Consider the following 19712-nt stretch of genomic DNA (forward strand, 5'->3'; position numbering starts at 1 on the left):
TACTGTTTTCTGTTTGTTACTGACTGTGGCAGGACACCTCTGCCTCTGTTTCACTTTATGTTGCTGGTAAATAATATGGTTGTAGTAGTAGGCTAAAGTTAAATTATTTGGTATGCACTAATTAAAGGGGCAGAGCTTTAAGAGACATTTTAGCTTTTATATTTTATAAGATATATTTTTTGTAAGAACCACAATAAATACATATATTTCAGTGAATAACTTATTGTTCAAATCTGTATATAAATATGTACATAAAGTGTTGTAATTATATTGTAAAGTGGATGGATTGATGGACGTTTAAAACAAAACTGTTATTATTAATTAGTAAGTATACATTTTTTGAGCCTTTTTAGAGAAAATCATATCATTGTAGTAAATTATGCAAATTACTCCATGATGTCATGGTGACCACGCCCCCACCGCCGCAGGTATCTTGGCAGTTTATGGGAAACACTGTACTTGGCATTTAAATGGCACATTTGAATGAATATTTGCATGACTCCTTGAACCTGTTTTAAACGTCTGCTCGTCCCCTACAAGGATGACCTGCGGCTTGTTTGTGGACAATATATGAAATGTACATAACATGATCACGTTGAGTCAATAAGTGTTGTTTAATGTTGAGTCAATAAGTGTTTAATGTTAGCACATCATTTACATGTTCAGTACACCTCTAGAAGCACCTAAAAATGTGATTCCAAAATTCTAATTCCTAAGGTCTAAAGCTAATCTAAATAGAAATAGCTTACATACAAGCAATATACTTTAATAAAAAATATACTGAACAGAACACACTAGTTCCCAGTGATGATTTTTCACCTTAGAGGAAAAAAAGTGGCTTACCAGTACACCCTTGACACATTGTTTCCAGATCCGGTATTATGTCACAGCAAGAAACACTTTAAAACGACTCCTTCACTGGCCCTCCATCTCCGGATGTTCTTGTTTATTCCGAGAGGTACAAGTGCATTTTATCATTAACATTTTTTCGCTCTGGATTGAGGCGTTTCAGAATCTGCCCTAGCACGTTGACAGTCTGATCAGCGCTCAGGCCCGTGCGCTTGACCTGGAACTTCTTCAACAGGTCTTTAGTAGTCATCGGTTTCCGGGTAAGGTAGCGGCGGACCGCTTCTTCTGTTAGCTGCACATCACTGTCAGACAGGAAAGAAGAGCTACAGTCACTGGAAAGATAACAGTGAAATGAATGACGAGTGCTGAAAGGTCACCTGGAGCTAGGAGTAGATTTCCCTGATGGGGGTTGAGGTGTACTTTTCCCAGAGGGAGCAGGACTCTGGCTACTGGGGTCCATCTTGAGTCTTTTGGCAGCTGGTGAGTCAGTGCCTGGACCTTGAGTCTGTCTTTTACCTGTCGGAAAAAGGAGATCTTAATTAGCATTTGCGCACACTTATCCATTAAAGTAGAATATGGAACAATGAAAATGTGACTAGGCAATATGTTGGTAGAAAAAGGGCAAATTCAATTCCTAAAATTCCTTTATACCAGGGGTCAGTAACCCAGAATGTTGAAAGAGCCATATCGGACAAAAAATACAAAAATAAAAATCTGCCTGGAGCCGCAAAAAAACGAAAGCCTTATATAAGTATTATAAATGAAGGCATCACATGATGTAAGTGTATATATTATCTGTATTAGACTACTATCAAAATGACTTTAAAAGTCTTATATAAGTATTATAATGAAGGCATCACATGATGTAAGTGTATATATTAGCTATATTAGACTACTATCAAAATAACTTTAAAAGTCTTATATAAGTATTATAATGAAGGCATCACATGATGTAACTGTATATATTAGCTATATTAGACTACTATCAAAATGACTGTGTCGCAGGCTGACGCAAATCTTCGTGAATAGAAATGTTGAAATGTAATATTTATTCTACACATTTTTACAACATTGGAAAAAAATTGTAAAACAGATGAATTACTGGCTTAGAATGGCCAAAGGTATAGATGTGTGTGTCCAAGTTAAAGCAAACTGCAGGCCGTCTTCCTCTAATGGATTTAGCACTCCACACAAGTCAATAACATCAACAAAGCTCACCTTTGTGCATTGATGCAAAGTATAACACGTTCGGTGGACAAAATGAGACAAAGGAGTGGCATAAAACACGTCTTTCTGTGGCAGTGTCGGAGAAAGTTCTACATGTAAACAAACTAGGTGAGTTCAAGGACTGCAAAAATTAATCAGACAAAACGGCGCTTGCCAAATACTCCCATCAGTGAAGCATGTTTAAAATAAACAGTAGGATTTCTCACAATTAGGGGTCATGTTCGTTCTCCTACAGAAACCATAATAAAACAAAAAAAATATGTTCCCTCACCTTTTTACATTTTCATACATTTTTGAAAAAGCTCCAGGGAACCAATAGGGCAGCACTAAAGAGTCGCATGTGGCTTGAGAGCCGCAGGTTGCTGACCCCCGCTTTATACAAAAATTCTGATAATTGTTTGACGGTTTCATTGATCAGATCACCTGATTTTTTTAAATTATCGACCCCGAAGGGAATAAGCGGTAGAAAATAAGCGGTAGAAAATGGATGGATGGATGGCATTTCTTCTCTGTTTGTCTTTGAAACCATTTTTTTCCACTCACGGCTTCATCTCTCCTGGTCACTGCTGTGTGTGAGTGACAGGAGGAGAAGCTCTGACTTAGTTGAGAAGTGAGTGACTGCATATTTAAAATCTCTAGACCCCAAATACAAGACCACCTTTGTTTTCTACCCCGGGTCCAGACGGTAACTTGTTAAAAAGCACAACTCCCTTGATTTATTTAGATTTTGTCGATTGCATACTGTGCAACTATGCATACTGCAAATTTAGTATGTACTAAAAAATTTTTTTTTTTCAAAAAGAAATACAATCATGTGTGCTTACGGACTGTATCCCTGCAGACTGTATTGATCTATATTGATATATAATGTATATATTGTGTTTTTTATGTTGATTTAATTTAAAAAAAAAAAAAAAAAAAAAAAAAATTTTAATTACATTTCTTGCGCGGCCCGGTACCAATCGGCCCGGTGGTTGGGGACCACTGATTTAGAGGAACAACATCAGTTTCCACAGCAACGCTGATGATCCACAGTTGTACATTGCTGTGTCTCCTGATGACACAGGACCAATAGATACCCTTTTAACTGCATTGTAGACATCAAGTCATGGATGGCAGTGAATTTCCGACAGCGCAACCAGAACAAAAATGGTTTTATAGAGAGAGAAACTTTTACCAAAATTACAAGATTTTAAACTTACACAATCCATTAAGAATCTGGGTGTAATTCTTGACTCAGAGCTGACTCTTACCCTCAATTTTTAAAAATAGAACACATATAGGTTTTTAGCTTCATAGGCAGAGTCCGCCCGTTTCTCTCCCAAGCCAGCACTGAGGTGCTATTGCAGGCTTTTATTTCCTGTCGCTTAGACCAGTGTTTTTCAACCACTGTGCCGCGGCACACTAGTGTGCCGTGAGATACAGTCTGGTGTGCAGTGGGAGATTATCTAATTTCACCTATTTTGGGTTAAAAATATTATTTGCAAACCAGTAATTATAGTCTGCAAATGATGTGTTGTTGTTGAGTGTCGGTGCTGTCTAGAGCTCGGCAGAGTAACTGTGTAATACTCTTCCATATCAGTAGGTGGCAGCAGGTAGCTAATTGCTTTGTAGATGTCGAAAACAGCGGGAGGCAGTGTGCAGGTAAAAGGGTATCTAATGCTTAAACCAAAAATAAACAAAAGAAAAAGAAAAAGGCATTGAAGCTTAGGGAAGGCTATGCAGAACGAAACTAAAACTGAACTGGCTACAAAGTAAATAAAAACAGAATGCTGGACGACAGCAAAGACTTACTGTGGAGCAAAGACGGCGTCCACAATGTCCATCCGAACATGACATGACAATCGACAATGTCCCCACAAAGAAGAATAAAAACAAAGTAGATGCGGGAAATATTGCTCAAAGGAAGACAGCTACAGGAAAATACCAAAAAAAGAGAAAAAGCCACCAAAATAAGAGCGCAAGACAAGAACTAAAACACTACACACAGGAAAACAGCAAAAAAACTCCAAATAAGTCACAGCGTGATGTGACAGGTCGTGACAGTACACCTACTTTGAGACAAGAGCTATAGTGATGCATGGTTGGTTATGGTTTAAAGTCATATCCAACAATTGCGACAACGACTTTTTACTGTCAACTGAGTTTCGTTTTAATGATTTCTGCTGGTGGTGTGCCTCTGTATTTTTTCAACGCAAAAAATGTGCCTTGGCTCAAAAAAGGTTGAAAAACACTGGCTTAGACTATAGTAATGCCCTGCTCTCTGGTCTTCCCAAAAATAATATCACAACCCTACAATTATTACTAAACTCAGCTGCATGCGTGCTGACGAGGACCACAGGGCGAGAGTTTTAAAGTCTTTGCATTGGCTCCCCGTATGCTTCAGGGTCTATTTTAAAGTTCTATTATTAGTTATTAAATGTCTTAATGGCCTTGCGCCTTCTTATTATCTGACCCGCTTCTATCATATCCACCCTAACAGATCCTGAGGTCCTCTGCCACCGGCATTTTATTTTTACTAAATACAAGGTCTTTCTGTGTGGAGTTTGCATGTTCTCCCCGTGACTGCTTGGGTTCCCTCTGCCTGGGTTGCTAATACTACTATTGTTCTCTCAATGTTATGTTTTAATTCATTTACTAATGTACTAGTTATAATTTATTTTTTACATATATTATTAAACATGTTTTATACTATTTTAGATGGTTTTAATTTCAGTTATTCTCCAGTGTGGACGCCTCAAAGGAAGTGTTTTTCCTCAATGTTTTCATCTCTTTTTTTTTTGTTTTGGTGTAAAGCACTTTTTGTTGCCACAGTGCATGCATGAAAAGCGCAATATAAAAAACGTTTGATTGACGGATGGTGATATAAAGTGTTGCAGTCACTATATGGTCAGTATTGTACAGTACACCTTTTAACCCTCTGGGACATACATAATTTAGTGACAGCAAAACGCGGCCAGGACAAAAAAGTCCACAGGGAGTTAAGTGTATCAAAATTTTGGCTTCATATTTATTTATTTTTTGCTCAAATCTCTATCAACTTTATCCTTAAATAAAAATACCTAACATGTCCTGGTTCGTTTTTGTTTTCATTTTAACCCTTTGAATGCCCATTTCAACTTATTATGTCAGCTTTCTTTGTATTGAAACATTTGTATAAAATTAGTTATCATCCATATAGTAAATATTAAAGGTCTGGGGTACTGAGCTAAAGATCAGGCCTGAATACTACTATTAATAAAAATAATTTTGATGCATTGTTTTATTTTTTCGCTGTGTCAGATTCTAAAACCCTAAACTATATTAGTTGACTATCATGGGATAAAAAAAGTTACCATTTTACATTCAATGTTTAATGCAACATGTTCTAATATCAGACTTCATATCAGGGAAAGTACTAATGCAGTTTTTTGGGGGGAAAGTGTGAATCCAAATGTTTTAAATACATTTTAACTCCTTCAGGACTTTTTCCATTCTCGCTGTACTTAATTGGGTTAATTAAAATGACTTCCAAGTGCATTTTTGACATAAGAAAGAATATGAAAAAAATTTATATTGAAATTTAATTGAAATCTTCTTCAGAGTAACACAACCAAATATATGGCCAAAAATAGAGCAAAGGACCAAAAAGTAAATGGTAAATGGTAAATGGGTTATACTTATATAGCGCTTTTCTACCTTCAAGGTACTCAAAGCGCTTTGACACTATTTCCACATTCACCCATTCACACACACATTCACACACTGATGGCGGGAGCTGCCATGCAAGGCCCTAACCACGACCCATCAGGAGCAAGGGTGAAATGTCTTGCTCAAGGACACAACGGACGTGACGAGGTTGGTAGAAGGTGGGGATTGAACCAGGAACCCTCAGGTTGCTGGCACGGCCACTCTCCCAACTGCGCCACGCCGTAAAAGTCCTTAATATACTCCAAGGATTGAATAATGAATAAAGCTAAATTCAAAGAAAAGAGATGGTGAGGCAGTCCTCTCTTCTCACAAGAGAGGAAGCTGTTAAAAAGTAGCTACAAAGGAAGGACCAACTATATTTGTACTTTCTGCACATGTAATAGATGGAAGTACCAATACTTTTGTCCGTATAATGTGCATGATGGGGTCTCACTTCTCTGTGAAGTGCTTTGAGTGTCTAGAAAAGCACTATATAAATCTAATCCACTATTATTGTCTATTCCCTGGAAATGTCGTGCTTTGATTCATAATCCATAATGTAGATATGTGCGCACCTTGCTCAAGCTTGCTAGCAGCAGCACGGAGTGTGTTGGAGGTGGCGGCAGAGTCAATGGATGGTGTTCCCGGGCGGCTGCCAGTCCTGGAGCTTCCGGCAGAGCCCCGCCCACCTCCGCGTTTTGGTGGTGTGCGTTTTTTCTAGGAGAGGGAAGAGTGATGTGCAATGATAAAAAAATCCTGCAAAAACAAAATGATCAACCTAAAAGGATCAGAATCACTATACGCTAGAATATCTCTACTAGATTTGTTCTACAGCCAGCCATGTTAAAACGTTGCACGCGTGCACATGCGCACACACACAAACATTACCCACCATGAACAAAGCAGAGGCCGTCTCGCCTTCGATGTCGCTGTCGTCCGAGGTGTCCGATTCTCCGCTACTGTCTGTAACAATTAACACTTCGCATTAACTCTTTATTCAATACACTCAGAACAAGCAATGACATTAGGTGCAACTACTGCAATGTTGAGTTTTGCATACTTTAACAATGGCTTTATATATTGAATGTTGAATGGAATGTTCTGATCAGTTTTGTGCTGTCAATTCCGATCATTCATGAGTGAGATCGGCTGATACTAGGGGTGTAACGGTACGTGTATTTGTATTGAACCTGTATTGAAACTACTTTTGTTGGCTGCTTAAGCTTCGGACAATCCACTACAAACCGGTTCGGTTCGGAGGTGTACCGAACGAGTTTCCACACGAACATATTAAGTAGCGTACCGCACGTTGTGTAAACAATGCATACCGAGGCACAACACACGGCATGCTAGCAGCGACCGGGCTACGACAACATGTAAAAGCCAGAGCTAGAAGACCCTCCTGCCTCGTTAAGATCTCCCGTTTGGGAAGACTTTGGCTGCGCGATACAACAATGGAGGACAGAGGTTTGCCGACATTGTTCAGCAGCTGCTTCTGACAGCACGTCAAACATGCTAACCCATTTGAAGCGTCACCACCGCATTCAAGCAGCCTCTCCTCTGCGAGTCAGGCAGGGCTAAAGCAAGAACAAATGTTTTTATAGCAGAAGATTTAAGACCATATTGCATTAGAAACTAGATTTTGACCCACTTCTATGGTGGAAGAACAATAAGCCCATATATCCTCTTACTGCCAAGTTAGCCATGCTGGGGGGGGGAGAAAAGTTAATCTCAGGCTGAGTTGACTTGAAACTGTTTAATGTTGCACTTTTTATATGTAGAAGAAAAGTTTTGTCATTTTATTTAATCTGAGCAACAACTTGAGGCAGTTTAATGTTGATTAACGTGGACCCCGACTTAAACAAGTTGAAGAACATATTCGGGTGTTACCATTTAGTGGTCAATTGTACGGAATATGTACTGTGCAATCTACTAATAAAAGTCTCAATCAATCAATCAATCAAAAAAAGCACTTTATATGTAGAAAGGTTTTGTTAAGAAACCATTCTGAGCCTTATCTTATTTAGTTTTTATTTTATATATGTTGACCACATTAACCCTGACAATGTGTGTATATGTATGTTATGCCATTGTTTACAAATTTGGTAAATAAATAACCAAAAACATTTTAATTTTGTTGTTTTCTTACTGTACCGAAAATGAACTGAACCGTGACCTCTAAACCGAGGTACGTACCGAACTGAAATTTTTGTGTACCGTTACAACCCCTAGCTGATACCATTACCGATACAATCAAATGTATTAACTGTATATTTTTTCAATGTATTCATGGTGAGTGCTTTTGACACTAACAATTCGCGGTCGTGCCAGAAAGTTGAGGGTTCCTGGTTCGATCCCCATGAGCAAGACACTTCACCCTTGTTCCTAATGGCTCGTGGTTAGGGCCTTGCATGGCAGCTCCTGCCATCAGTGTGTGAATGTGTGTGAAAGTGGAAATAGTGTCAAAGCGCTTTTGAGTACCTTGAAGGTAGAAAAGCGCATATTAAACTAGTTCCTTATTCTTTTTTATTACATACAAATGATTGATCAAAACAATGTCAACCGTACACAAACACTAAACGAGCATACACTGCCGTATTTTTTTAACAATAGGGCACACCGAAATATAAGACGCACTGCCGATGAGAGGGTCTATTTTCACACAAAAGGCTTATAAGGCGCATTAAAAGAGGTCATGTTATGATTTTCTTTCTACATTTAAAACACTTCTTCGTGGTCAACATAACATGTAATGGTGGTTCTTTATTCAAAATGTTGCAGAGATGTTTTACAGACCATCTTCAAGCCGCTTTCTGAACGTGTTTCAGTATGCGCCGTTTCATCTTATTTACGTGGTTCCAAATACGGTACTATGTATTTAAATTATTTTGTTTCCAGGGAAATATTTTAAGTTTGTAAACATGAAAAAAAAAACGTTTTAAAAAAACTATGTACCGGTAACTAATTGCGCTTGTGTCGATATTTTACAAATACTACTTATTTTGTGGTGTTGTTTAAAGCAAGTTTAACGGTGAGCTTAGCTATTAGCATGCATGCTCCTGGCTTGTTCTTAATGCGTAACATGTTTGGCCTAGTCTTCCAGTGAAAATGTCATATGACACTTAAAGGCGCTGTTTGCAACCTTGACAAATATGCCTAAAGGGCGCTAAGTTTTCAATGTGTTTTGCACAGTATATTCCACCCTCTTAAGGCATGTAGGATGTAATAACTTAACTACAGTGCATTCCCAAAGTATTGCACTTTTTCCACATTTTATTATGTGACAGCCTTATTCCAAAATGTAATACATTATTGTTTTGTCCACACTTTTTTACACACAAAAACCCATAATGACAATGTGAAACATTTTTTAAAGACATTTTAGAAAATGTAATTAAAAAACAACAACTAAGAAATCACATGTGAATACGTATTCACAGCCTTTGCTCTATACTTTGTTGATGCACTTTTGGAAGCAATTACAGCCTCAAGTATTTTTGAATATGATGTCACATGCTTGGCACACCTATCTTTGGGCAGTTTTGTCCTATCATCTTTACAATACCTCTCAATTTTCATGAGGTTGGATGGGAAGCGTCAGTGCACAGCCATTTTCAGATCTGTCCACTGATGTTCAATAGGATTCAGGTCTGGGCTCTGACTGGACCACTCAAGGGAATTTACAGAGTTGTCCTGAAGCCATTCCTTTGATATCTTGGCTCTGTGCTTAGGGTCGTCGTCCTGCTGAAAGATGAATCGTCGCCCCCAGTCTTAAGTTTGAGAGCGCTCTGGAGCAGGTTGTCATCTGTCTCTGTACATTGCTGCATTCATCTTTTCCTCTATACTGACTTGTCTCCCTGTTCCTGCCGCTTAAAACCATCCCCACAGTATGATGCTGCCACCACCATGCGTCACTGTAGGGATGGTATTGGCCTGGTGATGAGTGGTACCTGGGTTCCTCCAAACATGACGCCTGACATTCACACCTACGAGTTCAATCTTTTTCTCATCGGAACAGAGAATTTTGTTTCTCATTGTCTGAGTCTCTGAGGTGTATTTTGGCAAACTTTCTTTCTTGGTCACCTCCCTGACTCGGGTCCTTCTCCCCCAATCGCTGAGTTTAGACGGCCGGCCAGCCCTAGCAAGAGTCCTGGTGGTTCCAAACCTCTTCCATTTTCGGATGATGGAGGTCACAGTGCTAATTGGGATCTTAAAGGCAGCAGATATTTTTGTTTACCATTCCCCAAATTTGTGCCTCGAGACAATCCTTCAACTTTATGCTTGGTTTGTGTGCTGCCATGCTCTGACAAGTGTGGGAACTTCTACATAGACAGGTGTGTGCCTTTCCAAATCATGTTCAACCAACTTAATTTAGGTGGATTCCAATTAAGCTGGAAGGATGATCAGTTGAGACAGGATAGTTAGCTAGGTTAGCTTAGGGGAGCGACTCCACACTGTGCATGGAGACACATAATTAGCTGCTAGCCGCTTGTTAACCGGAAGACTAAAAATGAATACAGTGTCAGCCAGAGGGTCAGCGTTTTTGATAGCATTAAAAGGCATTAACTGGCAATGGCGATCACATACTTTTTCTCGAAAATCGGCTGATACTTGTCAGTAGCCAATCGATGAGCACATCCCTAATTGAACCATCATACTGGAAAGTGTTACTAGCACCATATTGACTCAAATATAAGACAGTATTTTTCCCTTGGAAAAGAAAAACTGAAAAAGCGGTAATTTTATATTAAGGGTTAAGAGATTTGCAAATTCTCCTTAAGCACGTCAGAGCTTTTCTTTCTGCCACTCACACACCAGTGACCTAGAGAGATGCAGTCACGACAGCTACCTGCTCTAAAAAAGTGGCTAAAAAGAATGGGCAAGTTTGCAAACAAGGGGTTAAGTTAATTTTATCTTTTTAAAAGGTGAAAAAGAGGGGTTCTCTTATATTTGGGTCAATACAGTATTTTTTTACACTTCATTAAAGGGACAAGCAACTGGTGTTTGTTACTTTAAAGCAGTTATTCCAAAACAGTGGTGCATGTACCACTAGTGGTGCGCAGGCTCCATCAAGTGGTACGCCAAAAAAATTATTTGATTAAAGTACAGTGTTTTATGTTCTTAAATTCAAACACTGTTACTGTTCAAACTGTGTGCAATGTTACAGTGGCCAAAATATTAAATATACTTGTCAAATAAAACCTCTGCCTTGTTTTTTATGAATACTTAGGCCTCTTTAGGAGAGGCAAGTTTTTTCTGAGGTGGTACTCTGTTAAACAAGTTCGAAAAACAAAGCTTTAATCGTATACCTTTTTTCTTCTTCTTTTCTGTCTGTGCCTGTGTTTTCTTCACTTCCTCCTCCTCTTCCTCCTCCTTTGCTTCCTCCTCGTTCTGTTTTTCCTCCTCGCTCTCTTCCTCGCTTTCAGAAGCCTCATCAATGCCTACAAAAAAAAGAAACAACCATTTCAGCACACACCTGACAATTGATTGTGTAAAATGAACCATCTTAATGCGAGACCTTTAGGAAGGTCTTCTTTGCGGGGCTTTCCTTTTTCTGGTTCATCTTCTGAACTGCTTTGGGAAGACAAAATGACAAATCATATAGCGAAATAAGTTTTGTTAGTTTTTCTAAAGCCATGAATCTGACCTGCTTTCATCGGACATGTAATCCACCTCAAGACCTTCATAGTCACCATCATCACTATCTTCCAAAGCCTCCTTGTCACTGCCCTTCTTTTTCTTCTTCTTTGCTTTTCCTTTACCTGTGTCAGACTTTGCTTTCGTCTTGCCTTCTCCATCTAAGAAACACGGATGGTACATGTTGGGCATGTACAATCTTCTAACATGCTTCTCCTTACCATCGCCCATACTGTTGTCGCTGTCGTCGCTGCTCATGTCCAAGTCGTCTTCCAGATCGTGGATGCGCAGATCGCTCCCACGTCCTCCGCTTTTCTTTTTCTTCTTCCCCGATTTCTCGCTCTCATCGTCGTCGTCGTCACCACGCTCCTGCTCGCGTAGCCGCCTCTGAAGCATGATGCTGAAGTGATTCACCACCTTGTTCCTTCTAAATATGTAAGGAAATGAATGTGAGACTAACCGGACACATAATTAGGTACACTTGATATTGGGACACAATGCAGGATGTAGTTCTGACACTACAATGTTAAATTCAGGCCCTTTTCAAGTTCTTTCATAATTATTTTTTAGCTCTCCGCATTGAAAACATATTACAGTTGGACAATATAATAAATTGATAATCAAGCATTCTGTCAAATACAACACATTGATTGTTTATTCAACCCGTTATGAAGTAATTGAGGCTAAATGTAATACACATTTAATGGCTTCAACAGAAGAGGGAGGCTCTGTTGTTTTGAGTCTTAAAGGGGACCTATTATGCAAACTTTTCTTACTCATTGGTACCTGTTTGTGTATTTGGGATCCGCATAAGTCCCGAAGATTTTAAATCAAACCATGGAGGCATGGCGGAGATATTTATAAAACAATCTTGCCTTCCTTCTTACTTCAAACAAACCATTTGGAATTTGCACAACCTGTGACATCAGCAGATTATCAAATATAGTAGTTTTACTCAAAATGCTTTGCACGAGTCCGCCATTATTAGGCCACAATGTTGTCAATAAACTCCTTCTTCTGCTATCCTCTAGTTGTAGGGCAGACTGGTTCGCACATGCACATGCATCCTCCGCTGTTGCCCTTTCTAATACAAAGTAGCGTATAGTTGTAACTTGGAAGCGCTAAAAACTGAAACAAAGATGGCGGGGGAGACGATGCTGTCGAAGTGGAACCACGTAAATAAGACTTCGGAAAAAACAGCGCATCTTATCAGCAAGCAGCTAGAAAACGCTCTAAAAAACATATACATACATCTATGAATCATTTTGACCAAAAAACACCATTACATGTTATGTAGACCACAAGGGAATGTTTTAAATGTAGAAAAAAACATCATCATATGATCCCTTTAACAATTTTGTCAACCAAGGAGGAACATTACTTTGGATTTATAAGGTTAAGATTCATCCACAAATACCTCTACCATGGTTCTGTTAACTGACATCGAAACAGGAGTTCAGAACAATTAAGACTTTTATTCTTGAAATATAACAAAAAAAATTGAAATGTTTCCCATAAAAAAGAAAACTTTGCGAAATGCGCAACTCTCAGTTATATATTTACATAAATGTATGTAGATTCTGAATGATTTATCATAACAAAACAAACAAAACCCAACATTATGCTAAGAGCGTTTTCTTATCTTTTTAAACAGAGGGAAGAAATGAAAGGAAAACTCCAATGTTTCAGTTAAAAGTGAGGACATGTGTTACTTTATGTCTGTCTTTAACAAATTACCTATTCAGAGAAAGCACTTAATACAAAAAGAAAACATTGTAAGGTATATCTAGGGCTGAGCGACAAAACTATATAAATACATATCGTGAATCGCAATCAATATTAATAAAAATGTGTTCATGCGTTCGATAAAACGTTCCGATATATATTTTTTTCTTCGTGAGAAGAAACCCGAAGTTGCAAGTAAAGTTTGTCGCATGAACAACGGGCACTCAACGCAAATGATCACTGATGAGTGGTTTTGGCATGCTAACAGCCAATTAGGTAACAGTATCAACTACCAAGTTTGTTTGCGCCATCTCACGGTTGATTTTCTGCATGGAAGGCAAAAAGAAACAAAAAATGCGTCTGCAGGAAAACTCACCAGGACAATATAGGAGTTTTTTTTCTTTTAAAATAGTCTGACCCCTTGACCACAAATAGCAGAAAATAGTTATTTTCGGGTTTCTTTCTCTATGTTAACATTTTCACACTTTTCACTATTTTGTTTACACTTTATTAAGCATTTCTTATGTATTCCTTATTTTTGCATCTTATTTCTAAGAAGTTATAGTTAAGTTTTAAATGTGATTTTAGAATTGTCTTTACATTGATTGTTTTCCATGGTTGTGTTGACATTTCCTTTCTGTCTTGATAGCTGAGCGGATTACAATCAGAGGAAAGTACATTTAAAAAAAAAAAAGGTTACATTTAATATATTTTTCTTCTGGTCTTTATTTTCGATAGGTCATGAAAACATTAATAATTATCAATATAGACATATACAAACACATATATCGTGATAGTTTTTAGCCAGCCCTACGTTAATCGCATTTTATTTAGCTGAAAGAGTGGGTGGAAATATTAGAAACAGCTTTTAGTATGAAGTTGTAACTGCAATGCACCACAACTAGAAAAGCACTCGCAGAGGGCAGACGTCTGCCAGGCTCGACCTCCCATTAGTTAAAAAGTCCTGAATCAAGACGGTGATCCGTATCACCCCCAAAACGTAATCACTTGTTCTTCATCCCATTTGTTCACAGTTCCTAAATGTCTTATTAAAATGTGCCTATAACTTTTTGACCTATCCATAGCGGAATGAAAGAAATGGAGTGAAGCTTCATGCCAGTCGTCTACTCTCTTTGTCTCTGTGGGTGGAGGCGGGGACGCTTGCATAGGGATGATGTTTGATAAGAAATTATCGAGTTCGAGCCTATTATCGAATCCTATTATCAAATCCTCTTATCGAACCGATTCCTTATCGATTCTCTTATAGAGTCCAGATGGGTTGTTGTATATGGAAAAAACCCCACAATATTTGGTTTAACAAAAGCTCACTTTTATTATATAAGAAAACAATTTAATCTAATAAATAAATAAATATTGACTGTTAAACCCCTAAAAAAATTTAAAAAAATAAATAAATATTGACTGTTGTTACCCAAAGTATATTAAGTGGGATTTTTCAGAAAAACAAATATATACAGTACCACAAAAACAACCTGTCTCTGTGATCACTATAGGTGTATAAATAATAATAGTGTTAAATAAAATCAGTCCCTTGTGCACAAAACTGAAAATAATACAGCTCTCCAAAAAGTGCAATTCTGTTGCTATTTGACATAACTGTTTGTTATGATGCTTTGACATTTTTGCACTTTATTTCTTTATTGAAAGAAAATTCTATGAAGAGAAAAGTTGTTTGCAAATGTGGTTACAATGCTAAAAAATGAAAAGTTAAAGCTAAAAAAAGAAATACACTTTATTGAGTTAACTTTATTTCTTTATAGGAGGGGAAGATGTTATGAGCTAGGGAATATAACAACTACACTACCCAGCATGCAACGGGAGTGACGAGCATGCGCGGTAGCCCCGAAAAGTGTTGTTGCATGTCGTCACCCGGTTAGGTTATGAGCACGCTGTGAAAGTAAACGTCAAGAACTCAGCCAACACGCCTCGTCTGCATTATTTATAATTAGACAGACAACACATATACAGTGTGATTTTGTTTTGTTTACAAGGAAAGAAAAACAAAAGTTAAAAAAGGGAGATGTGTTGTATATATATGTATGTACTGCGGTTGCTTTAAGAACGTTGCGACAGCTGCCGTAAAGGAGGTGCGTTGCTAGCCTGGTTGCTATGTTTCCGGTTGGTCGTAAAAGTGTTCGTCATGTGTTTGTACCCTGCTCAAATCTCTCAGTAAAGTTATTCATTGGATGATAGCTTTTGTTTTGAACTTTATTACACCTTGGAGCGCTTTTTCCCGTCCATTTTTTTCCTGCTTTCGCTATCTGCGCCTAATGACTGAGCTACGTTACGTCATTTCTTGTGATGTCACACGGAGCATTTCTGGTCGGGACGGGATTCGTTCCGAGGGATTCGAATAAAGAACCAACTCTTTTTCTTTACTATAGTGGTCTCGATAACGGGTACCGGTTCTCAAAAAGGGATTCGAGTTCGAGGACTCGGTTCTTTTCTTATCGAACAACCGGGAAAACCGGTTTCGAGTATCATCCCTACGCTTGCATCAAGATACATAAATCAAAGATGCATTAATAATCGATTTTTAATCGAATCGTAGCTCCTGAATCATAATCGTAATCAAATCTTGAGGTGGCTAAAGATTCCCACCTTTACTGATTAGCATACAGTTTATAGCCTTTTCTCGTTTCATAAGGGATTCCGGTTAATACAAATGAACAGATTTACTTTAGTATATACACGTATTCATACATACTGTACAGGCCAAAAGTTGGGACACACCTTCTCCTTTCAATGCATTTTCATGACTAATTATCAAATCAAATCAACTTTATTTATAAAGCACATTTAATATTTACCACAGAGATAGCCATAGTGCTGTACAATAGGCAGGTTAATTTTGGCCTGTACTGTATGTGTACACACAATGAATGAGTCCCCCTCTCACCTGCCCCACTCCTCTTCGGCCTCCTCAGCAGTGAGAGTTCTGTGTTTAGCCTGCGGGGTAAAGTTGTACCAGCCATGCACAGGGAAGGCTTCAAAGGCCCCATCAGGACACTGTGTGAAGATGTAGTAGGAAGCATTCTCTGTGACGCCGCCCTTCTTCAGACCTTTAAACCTTTAAACAGACACAGCAAGAAGGTAGTTCAGCTTCCCTTTTAACAAAGACAAAACATATTTAACAACACATTTTGAGTTGACGATAACAAACAAATGTCTCGTGTCTCACCGCTTGCCGGCCTTGCCGTTGACTTTAAGGATCCAGGGCTGGTCCTCTACTTTAAACTCGCGCGTCACAATGCCGAATTTCTTCCTACGTGCCTCCTCCCGTTGCTTTTTGCCAAACTCACTGCCGGCTGCACCCTCAGACGGGTCCTCTTCACCGTAAATCTTCCGAGCACTCATGTCCCTCTCCATGCGAGCCTGAGGGAAGAGGTTTGGGCGTGGATTTAAAAAAACAAGATCAACAGAATTATTTGTTTAGATTTTTTGTTACTATCAATTTCATCAACATAATAATGTAGAAACACAGGACACTTACATGCGTCCATCCGGAACAATTGACTTTGTCTCCGGCATTGAAAGCCATTATGTTGTACTTCTTGTTGGTATTTCTAGAAGTTGAAATAAGCCAATTATTTATTAAATGTATGCAGAATCATAGAAAAGGTCATGACAAATAATATAAATTCCTCAAAACATACTTCATGTCTGATCCATTGAATGCAATTAGAAATGTCTCGATCATGGGATCTGATCAGAAATTTGCCTTTTTTTAATTGATCCCCAATAGGCTGATGAGATCCCGAGCCCAGGCGTTCTTTACTGTGTCTCAGTGTTTGCAAGGCTAAAGATTGTACTCAGGCAAAGGATTCCTTCAAAAAGGGATGCATGCTCAGGAAGACAATATTACATTTCTGAATTTCATGTTACATACATGTCGGAGTTGCATGAATTCCAGGAAAATGAGTTTCTTGCCACAACACCGGCTCAAATTCGAGAGCAAGCTGCGACGGACATGTCGTCTATCCACGGTGCAAAGCTGCTTCTACGATACTAATCCTCACCACCATGGCGGAAAATAAACTAGGTTTCTTTCGAGTACTATTATCACTGGAGAACTAGAGGAAAAGGAATGGCTGAGCAAAGGACGACATAAGAGCGAACCACTGTAGCTTTAAAGTAAAGTAGGAGTGAGCAATCCAGATGTCTTTACTATTGCTATGTACACAAAATTGGCCCTCGTGTGTGAATGTGAGTGTGAATGTTGTCTGTCTATCTGTGTTGGCCCTGCGATGAGGTGGCGACTTGTCCAGGGTGTACCCCGCCTTCCGCCCGACTGCAGCTGGGATAGGCTCCAGCACCCCCCGACCTCGAAAGGGACAAGCGATAGAAAATGGATGGATGGAAGTATAGCATCGGCATAAACATGAAACTAAAGTGATTAGAGCAATGTTTTTCTTTTGTTATGACTATCTTTTGGTGGTTGTTTTTGTTAATGTTTACAATCTCAAGGAAGTAACTCTCTGACTCTTTGCTTTTGTTTAGTTATTGTGAACTAGACACTTTATTTTGTAAAATGTTATTAGTACTACGTGAGTTGTGTGGTCGGCCCTGCGATGAGGTGGCGACTTGTCCAGGGTGTACCCAGCCTTCCGCCCGAATGCAGCTGAGATAGGCTCCAGCACCCCCCGCGACCCCGAAGGGAATAAGCGGTAGAACATGGATGGATGGATGGAGTTGTGTGGTCCTCTGTTGTTCTGTGTTTTTAAAATTTCGATTTGTATTTACTGTTTTAATTGGTTTTACCCTTTAAAATCATTTTTAATTATATTTATTTTAAATTGTTTTTATATTGGTTTTATATGTATTTATTTTTTGTTTTTATTCAGTCATTGGTGGAGCTAAGGATAATACGTATTTGAATATTGTTTTTAATATTGTTGTGCAGCACTTTAGAAACATTTTGTTGTTTAAATGTGCTATATAAATCAAGTGGATTGAAGTAACATTCAATACCACAAATTTAATACATCATCCGATTTACAGGAAAACTTCTAAATGTAATAGGATAATCTTTATAAAAAATGTGTTAAGTTTACTTGCCGTAAAACATTTTTAGTTATTTAATCTTTTGTCCAGGTATTGGATTGGGCCAAAAATGTTGATCGGGACATCCCCAAATGAGATTATATTTATAAATAAATGATAAATGGGTTATACTTGTATAGCACTTTTCTACCATTAAGGTACTCAAAGTAAAAAAAAAATGTCTCTGCATTTACAAAGACAATTCCACTTGATAATTACATGGTGGCCCACGGTTTGTGACACCGCGCCAATGTTTTCTATAATTAAAAACTGTTACATTTACTTAGAAAAATAAGAGAAAACCAGATGTTTTCCAATGCATACAACACAATATGCAAGTTACTCACTTAGGGGCTCGTACAGTGTACTCAGTGGTTGAAGAACTGCTGCTCCCCTGCAACACAAACAAGCAGTTTTCCTACAAAGCCTCCATGTTTATATTTCTTATTTCAAATAGAACAAGGACTCCTACTAAATAAAAGGTCAAGCCTACAAAAACAATACATTGAATCTTACCAGTGAAGCCATGATATTGTAGTTTTTTCTTGGATCTTGACTCCAACGTCAAGGTAGGGTTACGTACACTGGAAGACAGAAAAATATATGATGATTATGAACAGTGAATGTATAATGTTGACTATGTATTCGTCGCTTTAGTAATATGGATATATACGCATACGTACACATGACATTTGCTTAATATGGGAAAGCGTCGAAATAAGTCCAAAATTACGACTATTTTTCTTAAAACAAGGAGCATTTGTTTTCATTGCACGTATTAATGGTATGGAAATTCCAATAGATACACGGTCAACAATAACCAACAGCAATTTAACACACGCTACGCTTTGAAAACATTCTAAACATTAAACACATGAGATAAATGAAACACGAGATAAACATGACATAAACATGAGATAAATATGAGATAAATACCTTACAGAGCGGAGGGAAAAATAGATACAGATATCCGACAACCTTGCAAAAAAATATATTTTGTTTGTACGACCACAATTTACCAGTGGACGCCTTTATTGGTCCGTCAACGAATGTTGTCGGTGGGAAACCAGAAAGGTTAAAGCAGAAGGTTCCGCCTAACAGGAATTACGCGTGTACATGTCACTCGTGTGATTCTTTGGCACACCACTAGATGAAACCCACATACCAGTAGTGGTACGCGTACAACAGTTTGAGAATCACTGATATAGAGATTTCAGCTTTTAGAGTAAAAATAATATTTATTGATACATCACTTATTTTTTTTAACAATTTTATTAATATTGTGGATTGGGGAATTTGGGACACACAACGTTGTTATCAATTATTTACACAATCAAGGCTCTAATTACTTCACATCACATATTCCACTTTGAACATTTTTTGGGGAAAAATATCGCATATTTTGTGTTTTTTCCTATTAAAAATGAGAGTTTTGGACAAAAGACGCATAAAACATTAAAAAAAAAACACCTTTATGTCATCGGATATCTGAAGTTGATCTATAAATATTTAAATGTTGAAAGTAAAAAAAAAAAAAGGTG

The 19712-nt window shown here is 38.1% G+C and overlaps 1 protein-coding gene across 3 annotated transcripts; it reads right to left on the minus strand.

Annotated features, from left to right (window-relative positions):
- Positions 1-604: 604 nt before the first annotated feature.
- On the minus strand, positions 605-19257 carry gtf2f1 (general transcription factor IIF, polypeptide 1). Of its 3 annotated transcripts, none has more exons than XM_062037240.1 (14): positions 19108-19257; positions 18688-18755; positions 18519-18565; positions 16622-16694; positions 16310-16503; positions 16028-16198; positions 11604-11809; positions 11393-11543; positions 11264-11319; positions 11055-11186; positions 6638-6708; positions 6321-6462; positions 1227-1365; positions 605-1151 (listed from the first exon to the last, which is right to left on the minus strand). In XM_062037240.1, the coding sequence occupies exons 2-14, from the start codon at positions 18697-18699 to the stop codon at positions 947-949; spliced, it is 1599 nt and encodes a 532-aa protein (XP_061893224.1). In that variant the 5' UTR covers positions 18700-18755; positions 19108-19257; the 3' UTR covers positions 605-946. The 3 variants fall into 3 exon arrangements, with proteins under 3 accessions (XP_061893224.1, XP_061893225.1, XP_061893226.1); XM_062037241.1 differs by having other exon boundaries at positions 19113-19236; XM_062037242.1 differs by having other exon boundaries at positions 606-1151; positions 11264-11316.
- Between the last annotated feature and the right edge of the window lie 455 nt (positions 19258-19712).

This window comes from Entelurus aequoreus, linkage group LG25 (genome assembly GCF_033978785.1).
Source record: "Entelurus aequoreus isolate RoL-2023_Sb linkage group LG25, RoL_Eaeq_v1.1, whole genome shotgun sequence".
Lineage (NCBI taxonomy): Eukaryota > Metazoa > Chordata > Actinopteri > Syngnathiformes > Syngnathidae > Entelurus > Entelurus aequoreus.